Genomic DNA, 23,672 nt, shown 5'->3' on the forward strand with positions numbered 1-23,672 from the left:
ACAGCTGATTTCCCGCGCTGTGATTAGATCACCTGTGACTCCGGCTCGTGACCCGCTGCGCAGATCCGCTGATCTACAGCTCATTCACAGTACTATCGGTGGGCGGGCATGTGTTATAGATTAGCAGATCTGCCGCATTGGTTTTAAATTATTAAATATAAAATTTTAAATTTGTGTTCAGGGTTAAGTTTATCAGTTTCATTATTTATTATTTTTGAGAAAATTTAGTGTAAATATTTAATGAAAAATAAAATATAAAATAACTGTAGTTTTATCCTTTTTATTGTTTTTTAGTTTTTAATTTCTGCCCCTCACATAAAAAAAAAAAAGAAAGTTTAAATTAAGAATTTTCCATTTTTGCATTGTGTAAGAAATATTTGATGGTATAATGCAGCCTACTTTGGTTACAAGATGCAAAAAAAATAATAATACATAATAAATAAATAAATAAATAAATAAATAAAAACAGAAAAAAATTTAAAAATCTGATTTTTCCCAAAATTATCAATATGGGAAAGAAATGAAAAACTATAACATAGGGAAAACGGTAAATATGTAATTTCTTCTTCATTGCACTAAATGAAAAAAATAATAATAATTAGGTTGTCCATCAATTATTGTGTTTTTGAAATTGGTCTCAAATGGTCAGAAAATTTAACTAATAGACTGATATGCTACACTGACTCACAATGTCACGAAAATGTTTAAACTTATTGTACAATATACACAACTTTAATAATTTTTAAGTTTTAACTTAACTTTAATCAAATAAAAAAATGAGGTTTTCACCCCTTTTTACAGTTTTTTAGTTTTTCCATGTGTGCCCCTCATAATCAGAAATTTATCTCAAACTACAATTTTTCCATTTTTGCATCTTGCCTTAAATATATGATGGTATAATTCAGCCAACTTTGGTTACAAGATGCAAAAGTCCACAAAATTCTCATTGTAATTATAAAATCTGATTCTTATCCTAAAATACAAACAAAAAGGTGTGAAATCCTATTTATTCTTCATATTCTTCTATATTTTTTTGTTAATTAAATAGAGGTTTTCCACCCAATTTCTATGTTAAAATTTAGTCTCAAGCGATCAGAAAAATGACCTGATTTACTGTGTCATTGACCCACAATAATGTCACGATTATCGACTTATCGTACAATATACACTAAACTATCATACAATGACACCAATATTTAGTGAACATTTGTACCCTTTTAATGAAAGATCTCCATTAAAAATATTGTGCATTCCAGGACTGAATTTAATCACTGTCTAGGAAACTTCCCCATAGTGTATTCTTCATTTTTGTTATATAGAAATCCATTTGAGGCTTAGAGCTCATACAAACCTACATACAGGCATGACGCCAAATACTGAATAGCTCAGTGCTTCAGAGGCCTATGGAAAAGGACAGACCCTCATCTGAGTGGGTTCTTCAAGTTCAATGAAGCTGAAACTTCACCACTTTACTAATGAAATACACACAGAGCCGTCGTCTCATCTGTTCAAACATGGCCGGTCCATTCATCATAGGACTGGCTTAGGAATGATGGTACAAACTCAGCAAGAGTAAGAGAAAGTGTGTGTGTGTTTACCAAGGGTCTGAGGGTTTAAGATAAACGACCATGTGTTCCATTCCTGTGCGGCCAATCAAAAATACCTGACCGGCCGAAGCGTGCAGGCCCGTCCCCCCAGTCACGGCCCACTGCGCCTCTCTCACGCTCCAAACAGCCATCCATCAGCCAGAGGCTTCAACACACACCAAAAAAACTCCCAGAGAAACTACCTTTCATCATTAGGTCAGCGCACACGCAGCCTATAGCTCCATACATCACTCATACACACACAGTACAGAGAATTCTCCAGCCCACTGTGTTTCCTCTTAAACACTGAGGTGCAGTACGGATACACCCATGACTACAATTTGGGCTGAGGGAAAAATGTGCAAAATTAATTAATTTCTTTTTCTGGGTGTTTAACACAGACCACAAAAGTCTAGAGCTTCTGTTTAAAGAGTTTCAATAATATCTGTAATGTTCATGTTTTAACTATTCAATAAAAAGGGACACAAGTTGGAATAGGTCTTTGTGCTACACAAAACATGTTCATCATATGCATTGCAAAAAATCACTCTCACATAATGAGATCTACCAGTTACAGTTTCTCTCAGAATGAGCCTTTTACGAGCTGTCACTTTTATGCAAAATAAGCTTAGCTTGTGCTGAATGGCAAAACAAAAACAAGCTAGTTTATGCTTAACTGTCAAAGAAACAAAAAACTTACCACAGACAGTAGGTACAGATCCTGCCCTCAAACGAAGTCTGATGCTAATCCTGTACTCCTGTGTACTGTCTGAGCTTCTCAACCAGCAGACCAAAATGGTGTTTCTTCAACTGATGTAATGGGTGGGGCTCTGGTGGGGGTTGACAGGTGAGGGATGGAGCCAGGTGGTTATATGCAACATTTTATTCTATTGTGATATCACAATAAGGAAACACCCAAAAGACTCACTGATGCATTTTATTCCTGACACCTGCCTGCACTCTTTCAGCTGTCAAAATGTATAGTAATATATTGGATATATCAGTGTCCTGGCACTGCAATCATTAATTAGAATAGAATATTTTGTTCCCTCCTTAACCTAAGAAATACTACTGCTACTCCAATTTACAGGAAAAAAATATAACGTATACATTAGAGACTGCTGCTTTAAGTAGGAACGCCAAACAAAGTTAATTTGAGAGGATTTGGTTCCTGCACCCATCCTCTGGATTACATATCTACATGATTGATATCACTCTTCTGGTATGTACCAAGGCTCAAGATCAAGATCAATGGGGCTAAAGCAAAACCAATTATGTTCTGGTCTCAAACTGAAAAAGAGTTGTTAAAATAATAATAATAATAATAAGAAGAAGAATCTACAAGTTTTCCTTTAGTTATATACTGTATGGTTTCATTATATGACTTTTTTTTTCTTCCCATTTTATTTCATTTTTGCATGCATCACTCCAATAGCTAACAAACTATCAGTGTAAGTATTGATTTTATTGTTGTTTTTTAGTAGTGTAAGTCTTGGGTTCGATAAAAGGTGGTGGGATCACTCTTCTATCAAAAAGAAAGCAGGATGGAGACAGATTACAAACTTGAAGCGCTGTTTATTTACTACTGCTCCAGGCACCAGCATTTAGCGCTCCCAAATCTTTACACAAATAAACTAAACATATTATTTTTCCTTTTACTGTTGTAGTACTAGGATTTTAACTGCAACATTACATTATATAATTTTAAAACTATTAAACCTTTTAACTATTTAGTATATTTTGTCAAATAGAAGGCTTACAGTAGTAATTATTAATTCTGTGATAGAGCATTTTTTGGGCAGTGTTAAAATTGTTCTTGTGTGTTATTTTTGTAAACTTTTTGGAAATAAAAAAAAAAAGTGAATTTGGTGCAAAACATCCCCATATTTCCAACAGATCTTGACAGCAGCACGAGCGCTCAGGCCTGTAGTGTAAACGTAGCTAAAGAGCCACGGTGCTGCTGCTGCTGATGCAGACGGCCCCAGCAGGTTTGGATCTTGGCTGCAGCCCAAATGGCCTTTTCTCCGCCCCGGTCCGCCTGCAGCTCCAGACTCGGCCTCCGGAGCCGGAGGAGGACGAGGGGAAGCTCATTAAAGAGCCGAGTCGGTATAAATGGCTTTTCCAGAAGATTCCGTTTCATCGTCTGAGCGCAGCGACGTCCCCCTCGGCAGGCCAGAACATCCATCACGGCCGGTGTTTACGAGGCGGGCGGAACAGTAAAGCAGGGCCTCACAGTGGGCGGATTAGATGACATGGGGAACAGCGGTCAGACCTGACCGCGTCCACACCTGTCCACCTGTCCCTCAGGCTCACCTCCTGGGTGAAATCACGCCGCTGAATCCCTGCCAGCCCACATTAAAGCAGGCCACAAATGCACCGTCATACGGCTGCGTAACATCAGCACCGCGTGTCCTTGCGTGTTACAGTGCTCGAGGCAGCCATGACTGCACACAAATGTCCATAAAACTGGGGTTCTTTAATGCGTTTTGGCCAAAAACATTAAAAGCGGCAGTTTAACAAAAGATTAAATGTATACAAACCTGTCCAGTTCCCACCACCGTCCACATGCCGGGAGGGGTTCAGTTTTTCTTTAACTAACAGTGGCTTGGAAAAGTACGGAAGCCCATTCCCACCACCTAAAAAAATTAAATAATCCAGCACTTTATTTTATTATCATGAAGTAAACTGCTATCTCAATATTTTGACATACTAAAGTCATTATTTCGAGATACTATCCCATTATTTTAAGATAGTAAGTAATTCTTTTGAGATAGTAAGTCATTATTTTGAAATACCATTTCATTATTTTGAGACACAAAGTCATTATTTTGAGATCCTATCTCAATATTTTGAGATAGCAGGTCATTACTTTGAGACACTAAGTTGATATTTTGAGATAGCAAGTCATTATTTTGAGATACTCATTCATCATTTGGAGATAGCAAAACATTATTTTGAGATGCTATCTCAATATTTTGAGATAGGAAGTCATTATTCTGAGATATTTCATTATTTTGATATACTAAGTCATTATTTTGAGACAGCAAGTGTTTTTGTTCTTCTTTCTGGAGGCTTAATGTTATATTGTGCGATTCCTCTAAAAGCACCAATATTTCATTGTCTAAAGTAGTCCTCAATAATACAGTAGTATCCATTTTGTGTCTTTTTCTTACCTGCTTCAAAATTAATTCAAATATAATATTAATTCAATATTAATTCAAAATAATTCAAAAGTTATTATATTCATTATATTATGTTATTCATCTTTGAAAACAGCTCAAGCTCAGCAATGCCTGGGAACAACAGCAATTTTCACATGAATATTCTTTGATCTAAATCATTCCACTGTAGCTTTGGCTGTATGTTTAGGGTCATCGTCTTGCTGGAAGGTAAATCTTCTTCTGCAGACTATCACAGGTTTTCTTCCAGGGTTGCCCTGTATTTATCTCCACCCATCTTCCCATCAACTCTGACCAGTTTCCCAACTCTGTTCCATCTAAAGAAAAGCATCTGCACAGCATGATGCTGCCACCACCATGTTTCACAGTGAGGATGGTGCAGTGTTATTTTACGTCACATAGAGCTACTTTGTGTTGGTTTATCTCTTAAAATCTCAATAAACTACATTTAATTTTGTGGTTCTAGGTTGAAAAAAATGTGTAAAGGTTCGAGGGGTAAGAATATTTTTACAAGCCTCTGTATACATGGGTGCCACAAGGCCAGTATTTACAATGTAAAAATGATCTAAGCAAGTAATATCCTCCTAAATTTGGTCTAAATATCTAATATTTCTCAATTCTTTTAATTATTATTTTCATTTATTATTTAATTATTAACGTAATTACAATAATGAATAACTTGTCTAACTTCTTTGTACTTGTTTTAAATGATTTAATCTACTCAATGTGTATCATTGTTTTGGCAGATAATTTTGATTAATTCAGAAAATGTAGTTTTTGTCAAGGAATGAGGCTTAAAACAAGTTAGACTACCAGTCAATGGAATAATATACAAGCAACAATACGTTAGAAATAAGACAACAATGCAAAAATGATACATTTCAGATATTAGAACTAGGTTTATGAGGATGTAACTTGCTAAGATTTCCATTTTGTCAGTGTAAAGATGAGGGCCATGTATTGGATTATGGGTGGGGTTTAATTCTGCTGTAATTTAGGGTAATGCAGATAAAATCCCACTGCACTGCACATTTAGCTGTTCTCTGGCTAACACACCCACTTTATTCTCACACAGGGGCAGGTAATGAGCTGACGAGCTGAGTCAGGTGTGTACAAGCTGCAGCGCTGGGTTTCTCCAGGAGGAGGTCCTGATGTAGGTCAGGAATAAGTGGAATAAAGTCTTTAATCTGTGAATAAAACACAGTATCAGGAGAGTCCCTGGGCTGGGTGAGCATTTTCTCTGCATGATAGATTTGGAGGGTTTTTTTTTTAATTTTTTTTAGAAACTCCTACTTTGTACTGAAGTACAGTAATGAAGCAGTTATACTTTATTAGGTTCGGATTTGAAATAGGTGTAGTAATGAGTTAAAAATAAGAACCACTGGACATTTTTAAATCATAGTACCTGTCAGAATCGTAAAGAAGACAATTAAAAGACTAACAAAAGTCTCAAAATGTTTTTATCCCGTGTACAGGATTTTTGTATAATGGAAAAAAATATATACATGGAATGTTAAAATGTTCAACTATTAATTTTTTATTAAGTTAATTTCATCACACATCCCAATAATTTTATGACATAGTACAGAAAATACTATATAAATATTTAACCATAAAACTTTTGATTTTGAAAAACACATTGACCTTATACACTGCAAAAAAACTAAATCTTATCAAGTGAAATGAAAAACAAAATATCATTGTCTTACTAAGCATCTTGTGAGTGTTAGAATATTTTACTTATTTTAGGAATAATGATCTTAATCAATCTTACTATCACTTTTCACTTTAAGAGAAAAAAGCATAAGCCTTGTGTCCAATTGTAAGCCAAAAATTTAGTTATTTACTCATTTTGAGACTTTTATTTTAAAGCAGTTTTTTGTTTGCTCAATATAATTTTTTCGATTTGTTCCACAATATCTGATCATACATCCTAATGATTGTATGAATTAGTACAGAAAATATAATATACATACTGGTCCTTTAATACCGTTGTTTAAAAAAAAAAAAAAAAAAAAACCAGTGAATGAGCAGGTGTCCCAATACTTTTGTCCTTACACACTGCAAAAAAACAAAACCTTAGCAAGTGAAATTATTTAATTTCAAGGCAACAAATCTTATTTTTTCCTTAATAAAGTTTTTTGTCTTACTATTACGCAATGTGTGCATACGATTGTTTTGCCTATTTAGGAATAATGATTTTAATCAGTCTTCCTGATTTGTGTGTCCAAATTTACACCAAAAAAAATGTGAATTTTGAATTTTCTGAATCTCAATTTATTTATATATATATATATATATATATATATATATATATATATATATATATATATATATATATATATATATATACATACATACATACATATTTATATTGTCTAGTTTTTAACCAATATATGCATTGTATATGCATGTTTCTACAATATCTTATCATACATTAGCACAGAAAACATTTATATACATATTGATTCTTTAATTTCATAATGATTTGATAATGACAAAGAATGAGTAGGTGTCCCAATACTTTTGTCCTTATACACTGCAAAAAAAAAAAAAAAAAAACTTAGCAAGTGAAATTAACTGATTTTAAGGCAACAAATCTTATTTTTTCCTCTGATAAGGTTTTTTTTTGTCTTACTATTACGCATTGTGTGTGTGTGTAAGATTATTTTACCTATTTAGGAATATGACCTTAATCAGTCTTTCTGATTCTTGTGTCCAAATTTACATCAAAAACCTGGGATTTTTACTTGATTTAAGTCAAACTTCACTCATTTTGATAGTTTGTGATTGCTTATTCAAAAAAAATCTGAGAAACAGTGAATGAGCAGGAATCCCAATAATTGTGTCCTTATACACTGCAAAAAAAAACTAAATTTAGATTTTAAGGGAACAAATCTTATTTTTTCCTCTGATAAGTTTTATTTTGTCTTACTAAGCATGTGTAAGATTATTTGATCTGTTTTGTCTTTTTAAGAATAAAGATCTTAATCAGCCTTACTGCTTCTTGTGTCCAAATTTATGCCACAAAATCACTTTTTTGAGTCTGTGATTGCTTAAGAAAACAGATTTTTTTTTTTGCTTATTATAAGCATACATCCAAATTTACCTATGTTTAGTTTTTGCAATCAAATGTTTTGCGATGTAGTGTTGAATTTTTCACAGTAAAGAGCAGCTTTGTGGTAAGAAGTGACCCCTAGTGCAGGTCTAGAGGATGACTAACATACTGACTACGCTCCAACAGACCTACTGCTTCTACATTCTCTATCCAATCATACGCCGCCAACAACAAGGGAGGGGTTTCTGATAAAGTGGCCAATGGATGTATTAAGTTTTGCCCTAAATCCCAGCGATTTCCTTTGTAGCTCTGCATTTAGCGTCTATATATCTTCCCCATCAGACGTCTCCCCCGCTCCGTCCCGTGATACCCAGGCTAATTACGTTGGCCGTAGCCCAGAGCTGTCGTCTTCTTGCCTTATCACTAAGTAGAGTCATGCTTGGAAATGGCCTTAGTTATTTTGGCCACTGCCCAGTTGAGCGTCTATAAATGAGGCTGTCACAGGCTGGACATAATCATTACTCATTTAAAGCGTGTTGACTTTGCGGCGTGTATCTCCCGAGGGTTGGAACGAAGCCAAAGTCAATGTCCCGCGGCTACGAGACCCTTCATTTCTGACACCAAAGATTAAAATGTTGTCTTAAGGCCGAGGCGCGCCGAAGTCGATTGCGCTCGCGTCAACAAGGACCACCGGCGATTCGCCATCGATTGAGGAGGGCGTTCGCTAAGACTCCTGACATCATCTTCAAAACAAAGTGCCACTCCGCGGCTCGTCCTGCGAGAGATAATACCGCGTAAAGACGCCAATTAGGCCACAGCGCACGCCTGATCTACAGCACCACTCAATAATTGCATTGGCATATGCTTTGCATACATGAATATGCATGCTCTGATAATGGCATCTATTACTGGAGGTTAAAGGTTTGTGTCGTCCAATCTGAACAGTGATATATAATCATTTCTGACTAAACTAAACGTCCTTACAGGCTAATTTCTCCATTCAAATGTCCATCTCGGAAATTCCGCAGGACACTTATCTCCTGTTATAGTGTTCAAGACCAGGTTAGAGCTGAGGGTTTATTCATAAGACATTTATTTAAATAGATTGGATAAAAAAGTGAGTAAAAGAAAAGTGTGTAAGACCAAATACTTAAGTCTAAGTAATGAGGAAAAAGTCAGAGATCAATTCAGTCCCACTCAAGTCCAATTGCCTAATTTCTTAAAAGATAAACCCAGACAGATTCATCAATTAATCAAACTCTAGAGTTAAATATGGTAGTATCTTTAGAGAGAGGCTCATTTAAAGTGTAGCTGATCAACAAAACTTCAAAACAAGACTGAAATTAAAATATAGAGTTATAAACCACGCAAACGTATTAAAACAGAAAATTCAGTGTTTTTTCATTATGTTAAAACTAGCTCACATCTTTTGACTGGTACTGTGTTTGTATATATAAACTCAACTAGTAACATAATAATAATAATAATAATAATAATAATAATAATGATAAATGATAAATGATAAATGATAAAACTATTTAAAACTAAAAACTTAATTAATTTAAGATAAAGTCAAAGATAAAAGGAGTGTTTGAATCTAACAAAAAAACACACAAAAACAATCACACTAAAATTAGTGTAATCCATAAATAAATAAATAAATAAATAGATAAATAAATAAATATTAATATTAATATAAGTGTTAATGTTAAGTGATAATATTAACATACTAATAATATAAGTGAACTATGTCTACACTAAAATTGGAACTAGAGCTCAGCTCAAAATTAAAAACGTGAATATAGCAGGACATGGACAGTGATTAGAAGAAAACGACTAACCTTGAATACAGATAAGTGACTTTATATTATTTGTAAAGATAAATGCTTCTAAATATTGCATTTTAACATTATGCAAAGTATGGTAAGTGGGTGCAGCTTAATTAGCTAATTAGCTATATACTTTTGGACATGTGTAGAGGGAGCCACTATTTATGCTTTATAGGAGCACTACAGGGTTAATGCTGCAGTTTGGGACAGGGCCGGTGTTATGGATTGGGACGGGGTCAGTAATCAGTCTCTATCCTAAACAAAAGGGGTAATGAGCTTCTTTAAGAGTAAAGCTGCCACCTCCTGGACTTTTACCAGAACAGCAACAGAGCCAGAGCAGGTTAAGCCATTTCTGCTGTACTGTATCAGTCTTACTGAGATTGGGATGATGGGGCTTAAATATTACAATATTTAAAGACATTTTCTCAACACACACACACACACACGTATACATATATATACATACATATACATATATATATACACACACGCGCGCACGCGCACACACGCGCACGCACACGCACGCACGCACACGCACGCACGCACACACGCACACACGCACACACACATATATACATACATACATATATACATACATATATATACATACATATATATACATACACACACATACATATATATACATACACACACATACATATACATATATATATACACACACACACATATATATACATACATACATACATACATATATACATACACATATATACACATATACATATATATATATACATATATACACATATATACACATACATATATATACATATATATATACATACACATATATATACACATACACATATATATATATATATACACACATACACATATATACACACACACTAGTGCATCTCAAAAAATCAGAATATCATTGAAAAGTTACTTTATTTCAGTAATCCAGTTCAAAATGTGAAAGTCATAATATATATGTATTAAACACATTGTGATCTATTTAAGTGTTTATTTCTTTTATTGTTGATGATTATGGCTTACAGCCAATGAAAACCCAAAAATCAGTTTCTCTCAAAAAATGTGAATACTATATAAGTCTTTTTGGTAGTTTTGGCAGTGTGGGCAGTGTGCCAAGTCCTGCTGGAAAATGAAATCCACATCTCCAATAAAAGTTGTCAGTAGCAGTGGGAAGAAGCATGAAGTGCTGTAAGGTTTTGAGGGAAAACAAAACTGCACTGACTTTAGACTTGATAATAAAACACAGTGGATCAACACCAGCAGATGACATGTCTCTCCAAACCATCACTGATCATCAGTAAATTTTACATTTCATTTAAAGTAAATCAAGGGAGCAGAGTCTGGAGGAAGAGTGGAGAGACACACAGTCCAAACTGCTTGAGGTCTAGTGTGAAGTTTCCACCAATCAGTGATGGTTTGGAGAGTCATGTCATCTGCTGGTGTTGATCCACTGTGTTTTATTACCAAGTCCAAAGTCAGTGCAGTTTTGTTTTCCCACAAAATATTACAGCACTTCATGCTTCCCTCTGCTACTGACAACTTTTATGGAGTTTATAGAGATTTTATTTTCCAGCAGGACTTGGCACACAGCCAAAAGTAACAATTGGATTTATAAATATTCAAATTTTCTGAGACACTGATTTTTGGCTTTTCATTGGCTGTAAGCCATAATCAACAATAAAAGAAAAGGGTTTAAAATAGATCACTGTCTTTAATACATCTATATAATATGAATTTCATAACTGTGAGCCACCATCAGGAACTGCTGTCTTTACAAGGGGCTGTTATCTATAAAACCCTACAATAATCCAGTTCCAGAGCGCAGAGGAGAGTCCTGTAGATTAGATTCTTCACTGAACAGGTCCTTTAACCTGAACAGCTCCTCAGCAGAGCCGGAGCAGCCGGAGCTCCAGAGCTGCAGGAAAATGATCTGGCAGAAAGTGAGTTATTCATTACCAGACTCATTTTGTCCTGACAGGTGAGGCAGCAGCGCCGCTGTACAGAATCCCTGCCAGACTGAGCCAGGATTACAATCTGCTGCCAGCTGGATTTATAACCAAGGTCATACCAGACACACACCTTCACCCAGGTAACAGTCTCACCTGGCACACACACACCTACACACACACACCTTCACCCCTACACACACACACCTTCACCCCTACACACACACACCTTCACCCAGGTAGAACAGTCTCACCTGGCACACACACACCTTCACCCCTACACACACACACCTTCACCCCTACACACACACACCTTCACCCCTACACACACCTACACACACCTACACACACCTACACACAGGTAAAACAGTCTCACCTGGCACACGCACACACACCTACACACACCTACACACACCTACCTTCACCTAGGTAGCACAGTCTCACCTGGCACACACCTACACACACACCTACACACACACACGCCCACCAAACCAAACTAAACATTCAGACACCCATAACTCTGTAGGAAGAAGTAAATATACTAGAGTTTAAAATAATTCTGTAGGAGTTTAAGTATCAACTCAAGCTTTTTACTCAATGCTTTTTTAAGTAAAAGCATAAAAGTATTGATTTCAAAACTACTTAAAGTATAAAAGTAAAACTGAGAGCTCTGCATCTTTTTTGTTATATCATTCACTTCTAATTTTCTGCAAATAATAATAATAAATTATATATTAGCAACTAAAATAATCAAATTTCAAGGCAATACTTTTTTCCCCTCTTTTTTTGGGGAGCATCGGCTAAAAGCTCTGTATTTCCAATTGCAGGGGGAAAAAGAAGGTGGGCTATTTGACATTAGTTGTTATTTATCATGTTCCACTACAACCCAAGTCCATTTCACACCAGATTTCTCCTTTAATAGAAGAAATAACAGTAAATGTTTGCTTGTTTAAGCTGTATGTTTTTTTTGACAAAAGCTAAATTATCTGCCAGTAAAACAAAATGCTCATTAGATAAAAGTCCTTAAAACAAATAAGAATAGGTCCATAATAAGTTAAATAATCATATATTCATAAAAAAGTGTAAGAAAAGAGAAAATCAGACTAGAATTAAGAGAAATTTACTTAATATATTTTATGCAATGTTTCTTAAAAAGTACAGTTGAACAGTAAAAAAAAGAAAATAATAAAAAATAAAAAGTACCAACACTCACATCAAACAAAACCTGACCAGTATCTCAAACTTTAAAAGTTCATAAAGGTGCAGAAAATCCAAATAAAAATTCAGATAAAACAGAAGAGACAGCACAAGTTCTACAGGTGCTGATAGGATGAGGTGGATTACAGGTGATTAAAGGAAGAAATATTTGTGAAAATCTGACTGTTTGAGAAAATGGTTATCTGGCATTTCTTTGTTTCATCTTTTTATAGAAGTACTGTATATCTCTCTAAAGTTCAGCAGGTCATTTTTAGTGGATTTTTGCCTTTAAGATGAGTGCACCTCCTCGGACACGCTCACGCCGTTCATTGCAGAGGGATCTATAGCGCTAAAGTCCAGAACAATCCGGCTCCGTTTGGGCTTGAACTGCCTGAAAAACACAAAACAGAAGAAATAAATTATGAAGTTTGTTTTTTGTGTTTTGTGCCATATCAGCAACATGTTGGCTATTTTATGGCATCGACAATGTTTATGACTTGAGCATCACGGACTTAAATCAGTGTCTTCATATGAAGGACTTCCAGAAAATTAAGTACTTTAGCTGGTGGAATCTTTTCAAACAGTTCTTTCATATCTGTAACCCTATAAAAATTATTTATGGTGGTTAAAAGTGCAGGGTAGTATACTAAGATATGTTGATTAGTTTGAGGAGTATCACAGAATTAAATTATGAAGTAAACAGATTTGCACAGCTATGAGCAACAAACAATGCACAAAAGCTTAGAATGGTGCAGCAGCAGCAGAGACAGTATTTGCTCATAGCTGTAGTAATTATGTGGCTAATAAATCAAGTTAAACTGCACCTGAACAGCCATTAAGGTCAAATAAATGAGGGCTTATTTGATAGTTGGGTCAGATCGAGACCGGATCATGTCCTCACCACAAACTAGCTACACTGGAGATGGATTAGAACCAGAGCAAGATCGACTCAAATCAAATTCAAGCTGCAGCTTAAAATGAACCAAACCAAAAGCACAAATTAATCAAAGTCCGTTGCAACCAAACCAAAAAGTGCTAGTGGGAAAAAAGCCATTAGAAGGTGTATAGGTATAGGGGCCAGAGAGTGGAAACACAATGTACACTTTGGTCCATTTATAGTCAGAAACTGACCAGAAATGAATAGAAAATACAGGTGTTTCTTTTTATTTTTGTAAAAGTATCTTTATTGCAATGTTTCTAATCAGGCAACAGCTAAATAGCTAAATAATAAATATGAATACATTAACTTAAGTAAATTGTCCAATAACATACATTAAAGAATATTAACAATAATAATACAAGATAAAAAATAAATAAATATATAAATAAATAATACAAAATAAATAGATAGATAAATAGTTCACAAATTGTTAAGTAAGTTTTTTTTCTTATTCAAAACTAATTTTTATACAATTTTATCCCCAATTTACAGGGCCTATAACCAAACATACTCATTAGGACTCCCTCCATCACTAGTGATGCTCCAACCCCAGGATGGTGAAGCCTAGCACACGCCAATGCAGGTGTTTCTGATAAAATGGCCAATGTAAGTACAACACATCCAGCTGAGGGAAAGAAAAAGATCCACAAAAAAAAAAAAAAAAAAAAAAAAAGAAAAATGAGTGAGTGTGAGTGAGTTTGGGGGTGTGCAGAGTGGGGGGGTTTTGGGGGGTGCTAAAGCTAGCTTGCACGTTCACACCCTATCACCTCAATCCACTCCAGCATGCAGGAGCTTTGAAGAAGCCAATTACCCAGAATCCTCCTCTGGGGAGCGTAAGGGTACTGGTTCTAACCGCGGGTGCTGCTCGTGTACCAGACCACCCGCCAAAACAGCAGGGGGTCAAACATTTCTCACACCTCAAACCAGCCTATTTATCCAGCTCCTGACTTCATCATCAGCTCTCCTCTCAGCCACAGCTCCCCCTCGCCCATTATACCACCCAGCAGCTCCACGCCGTCCACCCATCCAACCCTTATACCCACTTCTCACTCACTCAGTTATTACTCACTTAGAATTATTCAAAACATGCTAACATTCTCATCATTTACATTCATGGAAACTGCATATTTTACATATGCAGAATGAGACAGAATGAGAATAGAAATAAAAGATGTGAGGAAATTACATGTAAATTACATGTAAAGATTGGTGTCAGAAGTGGTTTATTTAGTGTTATTTAAACCCCAGCTGCTAGAAAGCAGTTTTGTACCCTTTGTATCTAATTACAACAGTGGGGTCTGAGGGCAAAGTTATTTTTTTATACTCAGATTAAATATAAATATAAATATATATATATATATATATATATATATATATATATATATATATATATATATATATATATATATATATATATATATATATATATATATATGACAGTGTGTTTTTGTACTTTGGGGAAAATAAATTTTAGCCAAAAAAAAAAAAAAAAGCTTACAGTGTTACAATACATTCAGCTAAAGAAATTACACAGCAATGACTGTAATTGGTTGAGAGCATAAGCAGCAAGCAAACTACAATTAAAAGTATGCCAGCTTATAAATTTACAAAGGCTGGTTTAGCTTTGTGCAACAAATTCGAATTTCGTTTTGCTGAAAGTATGCAGAGGCTTTAAACCCTGTAAAGCGAGGTGCTATTTTGCTAATTTCTAGCCAATAAAAATAAAGTATGTTTACAGAAAACAGTTGGGACAGAGGCAACTTTGAAGCATTTAAAAACAAACATACAAAAAAAACAAAAAAAATAGGATAAACTAGGGATGGGCAACATGGCCATAAAATATCACAATATTTCAGGGTCTTCTGACACTAATTATATTCTTAATAATTTTAAGAATACTACTGCAAAAGTTATTTTTTATCGTATTAAACCAAGAAGGAAATATTTCTATATTTTCTTAACAAGTCATTTTATTTAGAATAATACAGTCTCACTTCATTTGGATTTTTATTATCGATGCCTCATAGATGCTCACCTTAAGTTCAACTAACATTAAACTAAATATCTAATGAATGCAGCTGAACTCTCCAAACCATCACTGATTGGTGGAAACTTCACACTAGACCTCGAGCAGTTTGGACTGTGTGTCTCTCCACTCTTCCTCCAGACTCTGATCCCTTGATTTACTTTAAATGAAATGTAAAATTTACTGATGATCAGTGATGGTTTGGAGAGACATGTGCAACATCTGCTGGTGTTGATCCACTGTGTTTTATTATCAAGTCTAAAGTCAGTGCAGTTTTGTTTTTCCACAAAATCTTACAGCACTTCATATCTTACAGCTTCCCTCTGCTTTTATCTACTTTTATGGAGATGTGGAATTCATTTTTCAGCAGGACTTGGCACACTGCCCACACTGCCAAAAGTACCAATTGGTCTTATATAATATTCAAATTTTCTCATACACATTTTGAACTGAATTACTGAAATAAAGTAACTAATCATTCATAATCTAATTTGTTTAGATGCACTAGCGTATTCTATGACTAGGCTTAGTCTCTGTCTGAGAAACAGAACACAGTTTTATCTCAATTTCTCAACCTAAAGAAGGATATAAACAGATATACGGAATTTCATTGAGACTGTGGCGACCGGGCTGAAGGCCAGCCGGGTGAATGGATCGAACAGACCCATCTATCAGAACACAATGACGGGTTCGGGATGCAGAGTCTCACTTCAAAAGGCAAAACTATTGAAGGAGGTAGGCATCTCTGGCCTTTGCCCCCCAGTTATTTCAGACGCCGGATCCATTCAGCATGTGAATTAGAGCCGGGGAGCCGGGGCGGCGGAGTGAGGCGAGCCAGAGAGACAGAAGATGGTAATAATTGCCGTCTTTCAGGAAACGTTTTCACAGGTAGAGGACGAGCCACAGAGAGAAGCGGCGAGGGAATTAACCTCTGCTCCCGCAGCCAGCCAGCCGGCAGGAACGCGTCCTCGAGGATTTTCCCCATTTTCATCCCAACAGAGTCGTTCCTTTTGTCTCCTCAGGCTCGTCAGCCCACGCTGGCGTCTGATCCGCCTCTGATGAAAGTCTTAGTGCTGTATTTACAGTGGGAATCTATACGGCACACATGCATTACTGTCCAGAACTACGGTTTCTCCTAGGAGATCCAGTGTTTAAGTATGATATACACTGATATACAGCTCTATTGGTCATAGAGGATATTTTGTACTGTATTTTTCAGACTATAAGGTGCACCCAAACTCTTTTAATTCTCTCAAAAATTGTCAGTGCACCTCATAATCCGGTGCTCCTTATGTATTAATTCTACCGGTCAGTTTGTAAGGAGCAGTAATACTACTCTGATGAATTGCAAATAAACATTTTTCAGGAGAGAAATCTGTGTAGATTAAGATCCAGCACTCTTTTGAGTTAAAAATATATTTTTTAGAATTACAGTTTTGTTTATTTAGATGCTTCCTCCACCTTCCCCATTAAAAGGGAAACAAGATTCACCTTGATGTAGGCATCCTTACTAGTGTCGCTTAAAATGAGCCTTATAATCCAGTGCACCTTATGTATGAGGACTAGAAAATAGACGTTCTTTGATAGTGCGCCTTATAGTGCAAAAATTATAGTTTAATAATTAGACTCCGATACATCAGCTCACAGGTGGCTTGTGCAGATCGACATCACCCTACAAGTGACGAGGGGGAAGGTTGCTATCTACCCACCCAGAGAGAGCAAGGCCAATTGTGCTCTCTCAGGGCTCCGGCAGCTGATGGCAAGCTACATGACTGGGATTCGAACCAGCGATTTCACAGTCATAGTGGCAGCGCATTAGTCTGCTGGACTAACCAGCAAAACACAATTATAAAGGAATGCGAACAATGCGAAAATATGGGTGACTGCAGAACAGCCTTGACCGCAAAATACCTTTAAAATGATGCTTAAAACAATGATTTTTCAGTAATGTTTTTAAGTAATGGAGAATGAAAACTTGAGTTAGCATAAATTAAAACGTCAAGTTATTTCAACTAAAAGGGGAAGTTGATTTATTTGTAAGGTAGCCCAGGGGGAATCACTACACACTGATGGTGAGTGTTAGGCAGAAACTGTTGGACAGTATGCAAAAAGGTTGTGACAGAAGCCAATGAAAAAGAAGCTGTTAATGGCAAAACAGACTAAACTCAGTTATTATAAGTTGGTTCAACTCTAAGATCTCAGTTTGTATAGTACATTATGTGTGCTCACAAATTCAGTTCAACTAACTCAAAATAGTTGAGTATTGTTTAGAAATTTTAAAAACGGACTTAAATCATTTGAGTTCAAATATTGTATGGGTTTAAGGAGGTGATCATAAAGTGACCTAGTTCCTCACACTGCAGCTCTGACAGCTTTACTCAAACACGTTGAACAGCAATCGGACAGACAGCCACTTCCTCCTGAATCTCATTACTGGAACAGGCTGGAGAAGAGTGAAGGACGTATACGAGAGGAAAATGAAAGCATGTGCCAGCCTGTGGATATATATTAAAATGTGCATCATTAAAATATTAAATATTAAAACAGAAGTAATTAAAGAAAAGGTTTGGGGGGGAGGGGGCTGCTGAAACATTGATAGGTTTTAGTCCCATGGGTTGTTAAGCCGACACAATGACATCTAAATTAGATTAGCATCGGTGACGCGTTTCATCACGTATGAGTGACAGACGAATTACCTGAACAGCCGAATTACCCCAACACACAAATTAAACCCCAAGGCCTGGTGGGCAGACAGCTCCACTTCAGACTAATGGACCAAACTTCACTCCGGCTGGAGCTGGAGCCGCTCGCTGTTGATTGAAATTCGGAGCTAAACGCTACAAATAACAGGGGAAGTTAAGTTTCAATTTCATACAGCAGGAAAATGAAACCAGGTCAGCCGAAATTAAAATGAATATTCAGCTAAAAATATATTAAATTCCTCCTTTACTGCAAACACTGTTGATTAGCTGAGACACACCAGGGGACTGAAAACGGTTGCTTTAGTTTAGCAGAGCGCTGGAGCTACATGGCTAATGTTGCTCACTGAAGGAGCTGTGTTTAAAGGCAGCAGAAAATACAATAATTCAATTAACACAGATTAACCAGATATATTGCTAAGAACCTGGCGATACGTTGGGCATCAAAATGCAATTCTGATACAGTAAGCAAGACAATATACAGCAATAAAACAGTATTAAACACTTAACAAAAATTTCAATTATTAAATTTAAATTTATTGTTTCTAGACCCATTTTCCTTTTTTTTTTTTCCATGTAGGAGCTCGAGCTTAGATTCTCTGCCCGAACCAGACTTGATTCAAGGTCCGACCCCCCCGCTTGTCCGCATATAGCCTTATTGTTATATGTTATATGTTATATTGTTATAGGCTATATGCTTAAACAAAAAATATATATATATTTGTTCAGAAAGTGTTTTATATTCCTAAACATCGTTAATTATATTAGAGTAGACGAGATTCATTGTATATTATGTTATTTTTCTTGGTCTATTTCGGTTCAATGAGTGTGAAGTGCCTACCCTTATTGTTGTTTTGTGTGTTTTGCACTAAAGTTATATGTTTAAAATAAAAACAGTTTGTTTAGAAAGCGTTTTACATTCTTAAACATTGTTAATTATATTAGAGTTGACGGGGAGATCAGTTCTTCATAAGCATTTTTCTTAAATAATAGGTCTATGCTTCTTCAGTGTTGCAATGTTATTTACATCATTCTGATTCTGGCCCGATCTAAGCTCAAATAAGCTCTAATAGGAGCACACTTCAGACACTTTGTCAGTCTTTACTTTATCTACAAGGTGCAGCAGCTAGGTAAGAGTGTCTAAGAGCGGACAGTGATTGGACACAGTGTTTAAAAACTCAAGCAGCACTGCTGTCTCATAGGGAGGTGGTCATATTGTTATGCTTGATAAGTGAATACATACAAGGCTGTGATTAAAATAGATACATGCTGGTCTTAAATTAAAGAAAATTTGACCATATTAGTCCAGTACTATCAGCACTGCACTGGCTTCCAGTCAAATTCCGCATAGACTATAAAATTCTCCTGTTAACGTATAAAGCCCTACACGGACTCGCTCCTGAGTATTTACAAGACCTCATCTCCTGTTATGAACCACCGCGATTACTCAGATCTCAGGGTGCTGGTTTATTAGTAGTTCCTAAAATTCAGAGGAGCTCTGCAGGAGGAAGAGCTTTCTCTTATAAAGCGCCTCAACTCTGGAATAATCTCCCCGAATATGTTCGGGACTCAGACACAGTCTCAATCTTTAAGTCTAGACTGAAAACTTACTTGTTTAGTTTAGCTTTTGGTAATTAATGTTTTTCCCTTTAGATAAGGCTGCAGATCCAGGGGTTCATGGACAGAGGAAATTGTGGTAAACTGAGATGCTGGTGCTGCTGTTCTCCCACTGCACACGGTCACTCAGGTTGTGGACGGTGGAGTGGGTGGATGCCAGTGTTTCAGGGTGCCTCCATGTCTATGTTACCTTCTGGCTCTCTGCCTTTAGTTAGGCTGTTTTATTCAGTTCTGCCGGAGTCATTTGCCACACTCTGATAATGTTTTATATTCTCTGTTTTACATAAATCCAGTAAAAACTAATTCCATCTCTCTGCTTTCCTCCGAGTTACTGACTGCCCACCTGTCTGACCCGATACCGATGTTGGACCCTCAGGCTCTCGCGTCTCCTGTCCGGCCAGACTGATGGAAGTTTCTGAAGTCAGCTCTTCTCCACCACCACCACAGATCAGCTGCTCATCGACCATCTTACTCTCCACTACAGATTACATCCAAGCCATTAGTGGCGCTATTACACTCCTGAGTACATAAAACCTATATGGATGTATAAAAGACTTTTTAAATTTTTATTTAAAAGCCGTTTGACCAGTGGTAGGATGGTCCCCCCTTTAATGTGAGTCTTGGTCCTCCCAAGGTTTCTTCCTCCTCCTGCAGCTCTGAGGGAGTTTTTCCTTGCCTCCGCGCTCACTGGGGGTTCTGTATTCTGTATTTTCTATGTGTAATGTTTTGCCTGATTCTTTGTCCTGTAATCATGTTTCTGTAAAGCTGCTTTGTGCCAACACCAGTTGTAAAAAGCGCTATACAAATAAATTTGATTTGATTTGATTAAATGAGGACGCACAAATGCAGAAGAATAAATCCAGCATTTATTCAGAACGCGTTTTTAATTCATTAAACTTTTAAACTCTCAAACTTTACATAAACACTCTGACAAAACTCCAGACGAGCTGCATATTTAAAGCCAACTCACTGCTGTTAGCGCTACAGTAAAGCCTGAGGCCAGCTTTTCTGTGTGTAATAAACACTGTACCGGGTTCAGTACAGAAAAGCTTGGATTAGATGGAGGATATTAGATGATCAACTACTAAAATAAAAGCTTTTCAAAATGGTCCAAGGCCAGTTCTCAGACCTTCACTAAGCTTCATTAATTTTCTCACTGAACTGAAAGACAGCAGCACCAATAATGTGACACTTCTGTTCATGTGTGCCTTCCAGTGAGTGTAAACTGCTTTTTAATTCTTTTAATTTAGGCCTTGGTATTACTAATGTCTAATTCTAACCATGGAATTAACTAGGCAACCAACCAAATCAGTGCAACCAACATGCAACAATCCAATTAATGCAACCAACCAACTGTTCCACCAACCAATTACAACCATGCAATTAACCAGTTGATTGAACCAACACAGCCATGGAACCATGCAACCAACCAATTTATGCAACCAAACCAACAGATTCAACCAACATAACCAACTAACTGACGCAACCAATGAAAGCAACCATGCAACCAACCAAATATGCAAACAATCAGCCAATCTAACAATGTAACCATCCAACACAGCCACGGAACCAATCAACACAACCAATCAACTGAAGCAAGCATGCAACAAACACTACCAACCAACCATTGCAACCAACTAATCATATAACCATCTAAAGAACTGATGCAGGCATGCAATCATCCAATTGATTCAACCAGCACAGCCATGCAACCAAACAATTGAAGCAACCAATAGAAGCAACCAAGACACAAACTAATACACCCTGCAACCAACCTACCAGCACTGTTGCTTTTTTTTTTTTTACCCCATGGAGTCTAGTACGTTTAGAGCAGCTTGGGATGCTGTTTATTTCCAGCATTTCTCCTTTCTTTATGACAATTATTTATTACAGCAAAGAAATATATGAAAGACACCAATGTCTTTTAAAATTATTGTTGGCAGTATTCATTTTTAACAGGGTCACCTGGTCTCCAGCTGACAGATATGTAAAGGACTAGGATAGAAATGTTAGCTGAGTCAATATAACCTTAGAGTTTACTTAGCGTTTCCCAAAATGTCAAGATGCACATTTAGTTTAAAAACTGTGTGAGATCAACAAGCTCATCAACAAAGCGTATTACAGCTCTCTTCAGGAATCCCAGTACTAAATTCTAAGGACATTTTACCAAAACGTTTTATATAGGTTCATATAGTTTTATAGTGAAATTGTGTCTGTATATTTAGATTGTGGGCAGATAATTCAGTGTACATCATCCTTTATCCTGCACTTCCACAGCTAACCACCACCAACCCCAATAAAAAAAAAAACCCTGCAGTCTGAACTGGAGCTCAGTGCTGCAGTAAAGTTTGAGTTTCTGGGTCTAAAAGACTCCCAGCGTCCATCAGAACCTCCTGTCTGGATTTCCCTGCTTTAATTTGTCAGCCGACGCTGCAGCCCGAGCGAACCTGACTGAACAACAGATACAACAGACTGCTTAAAGACCCTCCGCCTTCACCCAGACAGCGCTGCCTCAGAAATACAGAGAGAGAGGAAAAATATAGAACAGCAGAACGGAGGGACAGTGTTCTGCCAGAACATCAGCAGATTTGGACACTACATTTCCCACAGGGATAAAACACTGAGCGCTGAGCTCTGTCAGACTGCCAGACAGCCTCTAAACCGCAGAGCTAAAACAAAATAACAGCCATTACAGGCAACATTATGCAGAATTTATGCTTTATTGTACCTTAAAATAACAGCTTCAGAATCAATCTGATGGCATACTGATGGCACACACACTGCGGACCACATGGCGTACTTATACCAATTAAGTAGCATCATATGACAGGCCAAAATATAAATAATCACACAAAATTTGCAGACAGATTTTTATAGAACAACTATACAGAATAATAATAACTTGCCACACGTTGCAGCATTCTGACAGCCTTTATGCCATAATATACACCATAATATTTCATAACCCTGAAAAAAGTTTAAAGCGTAAAAAAAACACTGCAAATAGATCTAACAAGAAATATATACTTGTTAATTATATTTAACTAGGTAAATATTGCCCATTCGGTTTTCCTTAGCAAGAAGAGCCCTTTCACCTTTATTTATGTTTAATTAATGTTTTATTATTAACAGTATTTAAATATTTTTGTATTTATATTTATGTGTGAAAGTAGTATTGCTTTTTAATAGAGTGGAAATGCATTGCTATTTTTATAACCTGTGGCATTTAATGCTTTTAATATAAACTACATTATTTTATATTGCAATTATTTATTGAAAAATATTTGCAGTAGTCAAAACAAAAACATTTAGTGACAGGCCTGACCTATTCTATGTCACCCCACGTATGCAGCATTCAGCTCCTTTAAGTTCGATCCATTGCTGACACAGATGTGCAAATGCACACACAAACACACCTTACATTAGACAGAATGTTACATTTGATAAAAGCATAAAACTCATTATTTCTGTACCTTCTACTGACTTGCTAAAGACAGAGGGTACAGATCCCTCCCTCAGACGAAGTCTGCTGGATATTCCTGCTGTGTGCGGTCTATGTTTCTCAACCAAAATGCCCGAAATCTCATTTCTTCAACTA

General features: G+C 36.4%; 1 protein-coding gene across 1 annotated transcript in view; it reads right to left on the reverse strand.

Annotated features, from left to right (window-relative positions):
- Window positions 1-12,699: 12,699 nt before the first annotated feature.
- The window catches only part of dctd (dCMP deaminase), a 30,913-nt gene continuing 19,940 nt past the window's right edge, over window positions 12,700-23,672 (reverse strand). Inside the window, exon 6 of the mRNA XM_022665865.2 lies at window positions 12,700-13,183. Within this exon, the coding sequence (XP_022521586.1) occupies window positions 13,081-13,183 (103 nt within the window). The 3' untranslated portion in view covers window positions 12,700-13,080. The remainder of the gene's footprint in view (window positions 13,184-23,672) is intronic.

Source organism: Astyanax mexicanus, chromosome 7, assembly GCF_023375975.1.
Source record: "Astyanax mexicanus isolate ESR-SI-001 chromosome 7, AstMex3_surface, whole genome shotgun sequence".
NCBI lineage: Eukaryota > Metazoa > Chordata > Actinopteri > Characiformes > Acestrorhamphidae > Astyanax > Astyanax mexicanus.